Below are 11,535 nucleotides of genomic sequence, written 5' to 3' on the forward strand. Positions count from 1 at the left end.
GGGAGCTGGGTGAGGCCGTTTCCTATAACAATACTAGGGGGTGGGCACGCTGCCAATCGCTTGGACAAGTTTTCTGTGTTCACACATGCATGTGGTGTTGACATTGTAGATCATCATGATCCACTCACACCGACGTCAGCATAAGAGAAGTTCTGTTCAAATGATACTCGATGTTCTCATGAAAAAACAAAAAAGAATATTACTTAGATCCTAAATCTTCTTCTTTATTTTATAAAATTTCTAACATTTCGGTATAATTGTGATTTAGATGACGTTACACCGGTTTGTCAGTCAACTATTTGTTTGAGCCTTGATATACGCCGCAATTGCTTTTAGAATCAAAACCGTGGTTCTCCGTTGGGAGTTCCGAAAATTTTCATTGTGCGGGTTAGGTGTCATACCCTGATACGTCTAGAACGCTGTTTGCTGTTCAGAAAAGTGACAGCAGATTGCGCCAATTTAGCAATCAATTGTCCAAAGCTCTTGTCAATAAATCTTCCAATTGTTTGCTTCCATGAACACGGGTTTTTTGTTTTGTTGTTTTTAAGGAAATGCACACGGAGACTATAAAAGCGCGCGTGCACTCTCTCGTGGCTTCGCACCGAAACCTGTGAAGGAACGTCAAGGAATAAGATGGGGAGAGCCCCTTGCTGTTCCAAGGTGGGGCTGCACAGAGGGCCATGGAGTCCAGAAGAAGATGCTCTGCTCACCAACTATATCCAATGCCACGGGGAAGGAAACTGGAGGTCTCTTCCTAAAAACGCAGGTGTGTTTCTTTTGAATGTATATATCCATTCTCTCTCATTTACCAACTCTCACTTCATTTCTCGGTAAACCAACCCCCACTTCTTCATGGACTAATATTATCTTCTTCCTTTGTAAGTGTTAGGATTATGATATTTATCGTACGTACGTTGTGTCTTTGTTTCTTAATCGTGGACCATATATCTATGTACATATATAGTATCCTTCCTTTCTTTTCAATTGTTTCAGTAACTCATTTTTTTGAGAACAGTTTTTTTTAATATTTTCCTGCTGACTTTAGAATGATCGGTGTGTTAGGTTCTTTTTATTCTTGTTTCTAGTTGCGGGGAAGTGTGACGACTGTTTTCTGTTTTCATCTCGTTATCAGATTCTTCTCAATATTATGTTCGGTAGGAATAGAAGTCATCAAACGATGAGATGCTTTAAATGATCCAGGAAGTTATCACTTCTTGCTGTTGTATGCTACTGCTTTAAATCAGAACCTTTTCTTCTTGTTTCAGCTCAATCTTCCGCTGCTTTTAGGCTTCCGCTTCGAGAGTGCAATCTCGATTGTTCCATAGTCACGGTCATCATCATGTTGAGTGGATCATATATAGAATAACTGCTTTGTATTGTTCTGCTGGATCTTTGATCTGAAATAAAGGTCCGGTGGCGCATCTTCCGTCTCCCTTATCCTCAAAAAATAAAATAAAATTTTGAGAAATCGTGTGTGCGTGTGTCTATATATATATATATATATATATATATAATGGATGCTTTGCCAATCCACCACGTGCAAATCTCCGTCCACCATGTATTAAAGTCTTTTAAAATAGTAATTACATATTCTATTAATGGTGGAAAGTAAACAAATAGTGATATTAATATCATTAAAAGATCATTAAAAGCCTCAATAGTCAAAAAAAGAAGAGGGGTGAAGCTCCCGAGGTGGAGACTTCATCTAAAACTTTCTGATGAAAATAATTATTAATAAAATAAATATTTTATATATTAATAAAATATAAATAACTTTTTAAACAACTATGTAATTAATAAAAAAATATTTTAGAGGAGATACATTTTCTAAGTAAAAGAGGTGGTTTTGACAAAGCTTTCCTGCACCATGTCTATGTATAAGTACTCATACATGAAAGGATTCTTGAAAGCTATTTTCTTAGTATAATAGAAAGAGAAGAGCATTTCAACTTAGGATCATGTAATTCTACAAGCATTTCTATAGTTGGTTTTGTTATAATCTTAATGAGATAATATTAATAATATTGATAATAAAGATAGTATTTAAATAAAAAATATTTTAGAAAAATAATATTTTTGGTAATAATATTTTTATAAGATTAATAACATTTAAAAATATATTACGTATTGATAAAATAATTTTTTAATAAAACTAATAAAAATATTTATTAATATAATATATTATTTTAAAAAAATTAGGTAGTTAATGGAAATAATATTTTAAGGATAATACATTTTTTAAACAAAAGATGTATCCCGCATGTTGCACGGGTTCAATGCTAGTTAATATCATCAAGTCAAGTCTGAAGGCTTTTTGGCTTCCAATTAAGTTCCATCTTTGTCATATGCAATTGTGGACTTGCTCTCACATAAACACAATGGAAGATGTATCACTTAGAAAAGAAAAATAATGGAAAATGTTCTATTCTTCTTAAGAAAAGTCAGTCAACTCATATAGGTAGTAGGTAATACTCGTATCTTTTTCAAAAGGTTATGATTCTATCTCTCAGACTAAAAACCTACTCTCTTTCAGGCCTTCTTAGATGTGGAAAGAGCTGCAGATTGCGATGGATGAACTATCTGAGACCTGATATCAAGCGTGGCAACATCGGGCCAGATGAAGAAGATCTCATCATCCGGCTTCATTCATTGCTCGGCAATAGATGGTCTTTGATAGCTGGAAGGCTGCCTGGTCGAACCGATAATGAAATAAAGAACTATTGGAATAGCCATCTCAGTAAGAGGCTCAAAGGGCAAGGAATTGAGGTTAGAGAAGGGACCTCCAAAGGCACAACAAAACGAGCCCGGATATCACAAAAAAAGAGTCACAACGTTAACAACAGCAATATTAACCATAGCAGCAAGAAACAACAAGACAAAAGAAAAAGGAAGACTGAAGGGGAAGACACTGCAGAGATTACTAGGACCAAGATTTATATGCCAAAACCCACAAAGTTCACACCAACCTTGAGGAGCTATGATCTGATTGAGAATAGTGGTGTATCTGAAGTTCCTAAGACCGAAAGTGCAACATCACAGGAACAGAAAGGAGATACTACCATGGAGGATTTGGAAATTAATTGGTATGACATCAAGGAAGGTGGCTTTTTCTTTGAAGAAGATGACCCAAACCATGTTCTAGCTTTTGATTTCCCCTCCAAAGATAGACTACTTCAAGGGCTCTACCAAGAGTACTACGAGCTCTTGAACTCGGAGGGAAATCAGGCGCAGCTGAATTCTTTTCCTGATCAGTCCTTGTTTTTGTGGTGACTGATGAGGAAGAGGAGAAAATCACTGTAAAGGTGAGCGATCTCATGCACACCTTCTATTCCTTCTCCATGTAAGAATTGCCGGCCATAAAATTGGCTCATCGCGTTGTGCAATTCTGCCGACTCTGTGCCTAGTCCAAACCGTGTCAACATCTTCATATCTATATATCACTGTATCTAATATTTTAACCGATATCAGTTCATTAATGTAATTTGGCATACATGGGTGCTTTAAATTTCCAAGCTGTTCATGCTCGCCTTGACCTATTTCAACCCATCCGGATGCAGCACATACCAATATGTACTGGACTTTGTTTTACTTATTTTGTTAGGTGGATATTTGGTCAGGATATCACCTCTCAGAATCTTTTCAGTACCACGCAATACAGTAGAAAGAAAGAAGAAATAAAATAAAAAATAATTAAAATACGTAGATCAGCCACAAAAGGGCTCGTCTCCATGGGGCATGCAAATTTCATTATGAAAAAAATTTTTACAAGAGATCTCATCCTCAACCCTCGTACATCCAATTTTTCTCTCACTAAAAGTTTTTCTCACAAAAGCTGTCTCTCTTGGAAGACCCCTTGAACTCCTGAAGTGACCAGCATCTACTGTCCAGGAGCCTCCTGCTCCTCTCTCAGCGACGCGCGCGCTTATTTCTCTCCTCACGGGTTTCGTACGGCGTTCATGGATCAAAAAACCACCATACCTCTGTTTCTCGGTTCCCAAGCTTTATAGGCCTTAAACACATGTTAGATTAGGATTAGGAATCCTAATCAAGCCCAAACAAACCCCAATTCAAGCCCCAAGCAGTTGGATCAAGATCGGAATGTCCCTGGGCCATTCGATCACGATCGGTCTATGAAATAGTGCCGTGGACCACGCGAAACGCTTGAAAAATGCCTAGACGGTCCACAGACCCGCTCGTGAACCACCCGGTCCACCGTGGACCAGGGTACAGGCTCAGGCGTAGCACCTGGGCCTGGGCCGGCCCGCGCGCGTGGGCCTGAGCCGCGCCCGCACCGGGCGCCTGGGCCCGGGCCGCACCCTGCGGGCCCACGTGTGGGCTGGGCCGCACGCCCGCTTGGGCTGGGCGCCTGGGTCACGCATCCCCCGCGTTGGCCCCGCCTGGGCCACGCTCTGCCGGCCCGCCGCCGATCGCCAGTGGTCCTCCGCCGCCTCAGATCTCATGTCGACTTCGAAAGCTCGTATCTCCTCCAGCCGAGCTCCGTTTGGAGTGATCTTGATCTCGTTGGACTCCATTTTTCACCGCGGACCTCGCTGTAGGCTCAATATGGACTGAATCTCGAGATGTCAAATCCTAACAATTTTCATCTCGACTCGATATTTGGCCTCCTCCTAACTTCGAGAGCTTCTGGATCTCCTCGCCCCATTATCTTGGGACAATCACCTGCTGATCATGGATGGGCAAACATGGGAGTCAAGTCAGGCTGCTCGATCCCATCTCCATCGTATGCTGTGCTCCTCCTGATCTGAGACCTACTCGGGGTATTGTTCTGCGGCAATAGGAATCTCACCTTGCGACGTCGCCTCTCGTCTTCCCGAGTCTCCTGTCTCGTGCTCGATCCACCTCCATCTGGAGCTCCACCTCGCTCTGGACTCCAACCAGCTTCGGAAGCTCCACCTCGCACTGGGCTTCCCGTCAGATAATAATGTCTTCTGCTCCCTTTCTTCCCCTCTAGCACAATCCTATCGCCGTATAGTACCCTTAGGATTTCTCCACCAGCTACCGTCCTGTAGCCTCTCGAATCCAGTCTGCTAAGTGAAATAAGATTCCACCTGAAATTGGGTATGTATCGGACCTCTCCCATTCTCCTCACTGCACCATCATGTGTCCTCCAGTTGACCATCTCGATGCCTCTGATCGCACAGCTCGACCCATCCGATAGATATACCGTACTCTCACTGTTCTCCATAGAGTCAAACTGCTTCTCTCTGCAACATACATGATAGGGACATGCAGAATCTAATATCCACTACTGGAAAGAAGTAGATACCTCATCAGATATCTCCAGGACATCTCCATTTGAATCGCCGCCGGTCGTCGCAACAGCAGCCACCGTCCAATTTTTGAGTTGAGGGCAATCTCTGGCTAGATGCCCTAACTCCTCACACCGATAACACCTGATTTTGCTCAAGTCCCTTTTCAACTTGGACTGCTCTCGTCGCGATCTCCTGTTGCTCCATCTACCTCCTTCTGCTCCTCTAGAAGCCATCAAAGCTGAGCTACCGCCACCTGAGCTCAAAGCTGGGTTCTCCCTCCTGAGAACCTCGTTCTGGAGTATCGCCGTGGTGACCTCATCCATCTTGATAGTGCTCTTCCCCACTAGAAGAGGAGTCACTAAGGATTTGTACGAAGGTGGAAGCGATGCTAGTAAAACCAGCACCCTAGTCTTCTCCTCAACATTCTCGCCAATGCTGAGGAGGTCGGTGAGGATCTTCTGGAAGTGGCTGAGATGCTCCTGCACGCTCTGTCCCTCAGCTATCCGCAGTTGGTAGAACTGCCTCTAGAGGAAAAGAGTGTTGGTGAGAGACTTCGCCATATACAACTCCTCGAGCTTCAACCACAGCATCGTCGGAGAAGTCTCGCTCAGCACATGGATACCACCTCATCTGCTAGGTACATACGGATGGTACTCACCGCCTGTATTTGTAGCCATTTTCAATCTCGCACCTCCATAGTGGTTGGCTTCTCATCGCACAAGAGAGCATCGATCAACCCTTGTTGGATGAGCACATCCTTCACCCTTGCCTGCCATAAGGAGAAATTGCTCTTACCATCTAATTTGTTGATCTTCATCTTGATTGATCCTATCTTCTCTATATTCAGTCTTGCTCACCATCGTTGCAATCTACGTCCTTATACCGCCTCGCTTTGATACCACTTGTTGGGTGGATGTCTGGTCAGGACACCACCTCCCAGGATCTTTTCAGTACCACGCGATGCAGCAGGAAGAAAGAAGAAATAAAATAAAAAATAATCAAAATACGTGGATCAGCCACAAAAGGGCTCGCCTCCATGGGGCATGCAAACTTCACTATGAAAAAAAAATTTTACAAGAGGAGATCTCACCCTCAACCCTCATACACCCAATTTCTCTCTCACTAGAAGTTTTCTCATAAAAGCTCTCTCTCTTGGAAGACCCTCCTGAACCCTTAAAGCGACCGACATCCGCTGTCCAGAAACCTCCTGCTCCTTTTCTCTCAGCGACGCACGTGCTTGTGTCTCTCCTCACGGGTTTCGTACGGCATCCACGACAAAAAATCAGACCACCGTCCTTTGTTTCTCGCGATCAAAAAACCACCATACCTCTGTTTCACGGTTCCAGGCTTTATAGGCCTTAAACACATGTTAGATTAGGATTAAGAATCCTAATCAAGCCCAAACAAATCCCAGATCAAGCCCTAAGCTGTTGAATTAAGACCGAAACATCCCTGGACCGTTCGATCGCGATCGGTCCACCAAATAGTGTCGTGGAGTGTGCAAAATGCCTGAGAAATGCCTAGGCGGTCCACAGACCCGCCTGTGAACCATCCGGTCCATCGTGGACCGGGGTACAGGCCCAGGTGCAGCACTTGGGCCTGGGCCGGCTCGCGTGCGCAGGCCTGGGCCGCGCTTGCGCCGGGTGCCCTAGCTCGAGCTCGGGCCGCGCCTTACGGGCTCGCGCGTGGGCTGGGCCGCGCGCCTGCTTGGGTCGCACGTCCCGTGCATTGGCCCTGCCTGGGCCGCACTCCGCCGCCTACGGCTACGCCGCTGCCACTCCACCGGCCCACTGCCTGCGCCGCTCCATCGCTTCGAATCTCGTGCCAACTTCAAAAGCTCGTATCTCCTCCATTCAAGTTTCGTTTGAGGTGATCTTGATCTCGTTGGACTCCATTTTTCGCCGCGGACCTCGCTGTGGGCTCAATGTGGACTGAATCTCGAGACGTCAAATCGTAACATATTTTAATAATTTGATCTAAATTTTGTATTCAAGATAAACCCCCAATATAGAGATGAAATATATTTTGTGGTGGTTACGATAAAGATAGTTTCTAAGTAATCATATTAAAGATAGTATCAATCTCATAGTCTCCATAATTGCCTTTGATGGATAAGACATGTTATAAAAAATTATATATCATGTGGACTTGGTTACGAACTCATTTGAGCCAGAAATACTTGGAGTTGGATTTGGAAATTCAAGATGTTACTCATGAATGGTGAGGAGCGCATCTTAATCTTCTTCTTAGATGTTGTCGTGATTACAGTTAGGCTGGTTTCCGAGACTACGACAGCATCAACGTTTCATCTTGCCACAAGTTTTATTGCCCCATATAGTTTAATAGTTCAAACATAGCTTAAAGTTTTGATGCACACTGCAAATACGTCAAGATTCACTCTTTAAGATATGTCTTTTTTTTTTTGGTAAAGAGTAATTATGTCTTTCATTAATAATTGTTGCGCGGTACAAGAAAGTAGGGAGTTCTTTCCACTTGCTTGCTTACGACCATAGCTAGCATATAACCGTCACGGGGCACCATTTGTTGTTAGCCTTCAATTGGTCTAGACGTAAATTGCTATCATATTACGGTTCAAAGTCTAATTGTGTCACTATCATCATCTATCAACCTACATGACCTGTTATGAGGTTGGTGGGAAAATTTCATTTTCCAAAAGACAACGGCTTGCCGTGAAACCCTAAAAGATCAGTTAGTGCGCATGAAAACATAATTGATTGCGCACTACTTGCTCATGCAATTCAATAGAAACTATCAAAAGTTTCTTTAGGCGTACACAAGAAGGGAAATAAGAAAAGACACATTAAATCTTCTCTAAGCTACCTCTTAGAGCTTGGTCCTTGAGACAGACGTCATTTATTGACATATCTATTTATTTCTTCTTGTAAAATTTGCTGGTTATTTTTCTCAAAAACAAAAAGGAAAGTTATTAAGTTTTTGATTGCACCAGATTAATTTAATCTTATCCATCAACAAGCTAAGAAGGTACAGAAAGTACTGGTCCAACCAAGAGAATGTCTGGATATATAAGTCAGAATGCAATTCTACTTCGAAGCTTAAGCCATTAAGTTTTTGAACTGAATCATCTATATCAATTCATCCACTTTCTGTTAAATCTTGCACATAATCCTTAATATTCTTCCCTTCGTGCCTGATGCTCAACATTATCCACTTTCATGCTTGAACTGACTTTAATTCTTCCTGGAGTCCCGTCCGCTACTACTACAATCAAACTCTGTCCCTAGTTACTCTTTTCTTAGTGTCTCAGGTGTTATAGTGCTCTGAAAGTCTTTTTGGGTGTACCATTTGTTCCTACTCCTGCTTAATTCCGAGAGTTATCTAGGATCGTCCATCATTTATTCTGATACTACTTGTTGGGGCGATGCAAAATACTTGCTTGAGAAATCTCAAGTCTGGTATAATTATTAATAATTACTGTAGCCAGAGTGCTTATGCAAACTGTGCTACACTGACTTTGTATATTGTATATTAGAAGCTGACTAGTGAAACTCAAGGATATTTTCTTTCCATAGAAAGAGGACATTTCACTAATACAGAGAGCTATTTCAGAACCGATATCTGAATTTTGGGTTTGTAATTGAGCTCAATGACAAATTTGAGTCACAACAAATATTAGATCATTTTCATGTTCATATATATAGCACATTTCAGTGTATATATGATTTTCTTTTTACCCTCAAGCAGACTTAATTTGTTGCATGAATTTAATGCTCCATTAAGCCTGCAACAAATTATAAATCCAATACATGTTTATAAATTAATTCACATAGATAGCTAATACAAATTCAATAAAAACTACAATATATGTTTGAACAATTTATATGCATTTTTTTTTGTACTGTAAAAATGCTCGCAAATATTCTTTTTTTTTTTTTTTTTTTTTAAAGTTACTTAAAAATTGCCTAGCTATGAGGGGAAAACCCTTAAATAGTATGTATGTATGATCATTGCAAAGTTTGGGATTGTTTTCATTATTTACATGCCTCCATATAAAGTCCCCATACCAATTAAAGGTCCATGAAGAGAAGGCTTCAAACACATAAAAGAATTTAAATCATTTGTTTATTTTCAGATTTTCCGGAAGCCAGCCTCATGGATACAATCAAACCAATCCCTAATAAGATCACTTTATCAAAAGATAGATACACCGAAAGAGATGTAGAGGGACAAGAGAGATGATGGAGCAGGGGACCTAATGAGATTCGAACAAAGAATGATGAAGTCACAGTCTCGTTGGGCTGCCGGAGGAGAAAACCACAGGCAAATTATCAGCTGAACTACCTGAAAGGATTTTAAGAGGATCAAGTTATAGGGGAGTCAAAATCCTAGGCCAAAGAAGACAATCTAAGAGGATTCCAAGAAGTTGTCGAAAGATAGAGAGGGCAGAACCGAAGTCAATACCTTAGTAGAGGAAAGAGACGAGCGTATGTAATGGAGGCCCTTCAGCTGTATATATCACCACCACACACACACACACACAAAAGAAGAAGAAGAAGAAGAAGAAGAAGAAGAAGAAGAAGAAGAAGAAAAGAAATCAGATCAAATCTTCTTCTCTTACAAAAGTCAGCCGTCTGATCAATTGCTGAACTGAGAAATATAATTCGGCAAAATTGTATACGTTTCATGGTAGGTATTGTTTTTAAATTAAGATAATGTTTTCTCTCTGATATGCAACGGATGGTTACTAAGTAATCTTTATTCTTTGAAAGTTACGGCAATCAATTCTTAACAATTGAAATTTTTTTAGAAGGTGTTGTTGCAAGGCTTAAAATTTAGAGTAGAGAAGGATCAGATGAGGCTGGGCTGGAGTGGCTGTAGCGATCTGATCTGAATCTTCTCCAAAAAATTTGTAAAACAAGTCAGGAAATCGGATGGAGATCTTTTGGTTCTTGATTCTCCGATGCTTAAGTCAGCTTTGAGCCTGAGAATAGAGGTGGAAAAGAATGGTAGAGTAAGAGATTTTGAGTAGAACTAGAGAGTTTGGACTAGGTAGGAGCTAGAGTTCTCATTTGAAAACTGGCAAAGCTTTCTATCGATAGAATCTTCCCTAGTTTCAGAGATGTGAAGTTATCGATGGAGGATTCCTAGTCCTCTATTTATAAAGGGGCTGATAAGGCCGTTACAGAGTTTGTTAGGCCGTTAGAGGAGTTTGTTAGGCGGTTAGAGCCACCTGTAAATGAGCTAGAAGTAATCGTAAGTATTAGTTGGGAGTGAGGTCATACCTAGTTAATTTGCCAACTGTGTATGAGATCGTGGCCAGCTATGGCCTAGTTGTAGAGATTATGGCGGGCTCTTGCAGGATGGCCGCCGCTGCTAATATAGTAGTCTATCTCGATAAATGATCTGGGTGAAATAGAGACGTTATTATCAGTTGGAATCTGTCATTGGATATGAGCGGCACTGTGATTCAGGTTGGTAAATATCCGACCTCGATATTCACTTATCAGCAAATTAATACATCGCAATTTGGTACTTTGAGATTGATGATTCTTTGATCTCATATGATGATGCCATATGGCTTAAGATTGGTTTATTGCATCAATACTTTGGCCTCCACTTCATATGTCCAAGGTGATAATTTTCAGATCGGACTAGGAAGTTGAAATATCTGTGGATTAATTACCTTTGCCTTTCGGAGCTTGGTTTCATTCTGAGGTCAAAATCTGAAAATTACGTTTTTACTGAGCGAGAGATCTTATTTCCATTCTGTATCTCTTGGCTCGATTTTTATCAACCAGGTGATCTTATTTCCATAATTTATCTTTTGGTTTGGTCTTTACCGGTTAGCAGATCCTATTTCCATACTTTGTTTTTAGCCCGATTTTTATTGGTCAGAGATCTTATCTCCACACTTTATTTTTCGACATGATTTTTATTGATCAGAAGATCTTATCTCCATACTTTATTTTTTGGCTCGATTTTTACCAACCAGGAGATTCTATCTCCATACTTTGCCTTTTGGCCCAATTTTTATCGATTAGGAGATCTTATCTCTATACTTTACTTTTTGGTTTGATTTTTATCAATCAAGAGATCTTATCTCCATACCTTACTTTTGATCTAATTTTTATCGATTAGGAGATCTTATCTCTGTACTTTGCCTGTTGATTCAGTTTTTATCGATTAGAAGATCTTATCTCCATACTTTATTTTTTGATTTAATTTTTATCGATCAGAAGATCTTATCTCTATAATTTATTTTTTGATCTGATTTTTACCAACC

The 11,535-nt window shown here is 40.9% G+C and overlaps 1 protein-coding gene across 1 annotated transcript; it reads left to right on the plus strand.

Annotated features, from left to right (window-relative positions):
• Nucleotides 1–621: 621 nt before the first annotated feature.
• Nucleotides 622–3,462, plus strand: LOC105043439 (uncharacterized). The gene is made up of 2 exons (XM_010920982.3): nucleotides 622–766; nucleotides 2,534–3,462. Exons 1-2 carry the CDS (start codon nucleotides 634–636, stop codon nucleotides 3,268–3,270), a joined length of 870 nt encoding a protein of 289 aa, XP_010919284.1. The 5' UTR covers nucleotides 622–633; the 3' UTR covers nucleotides 3,271–3,462.
• Nucleotides 3,463–11,535: the final 8,073 nt, after the last annotated feature.

Source organism: Elaeis guineensis, chromosome 4 (assembly GCF_000442705.2).
Source record: "Elaeis guineensis isolate ETL-2024a chromosome 4, EG11, whole genome shotgun sequence".
Lineage (NCBI taxonomy): Eukaryota > Viridiplantae > Streptophyta > Magnoliopsida > Arecales > Arecaceae > Elaeis > Elaeis guineensis.

Bases quoted from the DNA above. Each gene is read 5' to 3' on its own strand.
- LOC105043439 (XM_010920982.3), top strand. From the start codon at position 634: ATGGGGAGAGCCCCTTGCTGTTCCAAGGTGGGGCTGCACAGAGGGCCA. The intron at 767-2,533 runs GTGTGTTTCTTT...ACTCTCTTTCAG, and splicing joins GTCTCTTCCTAAAAACGCAG to GCCTTCTTAGATGTGGAAAG.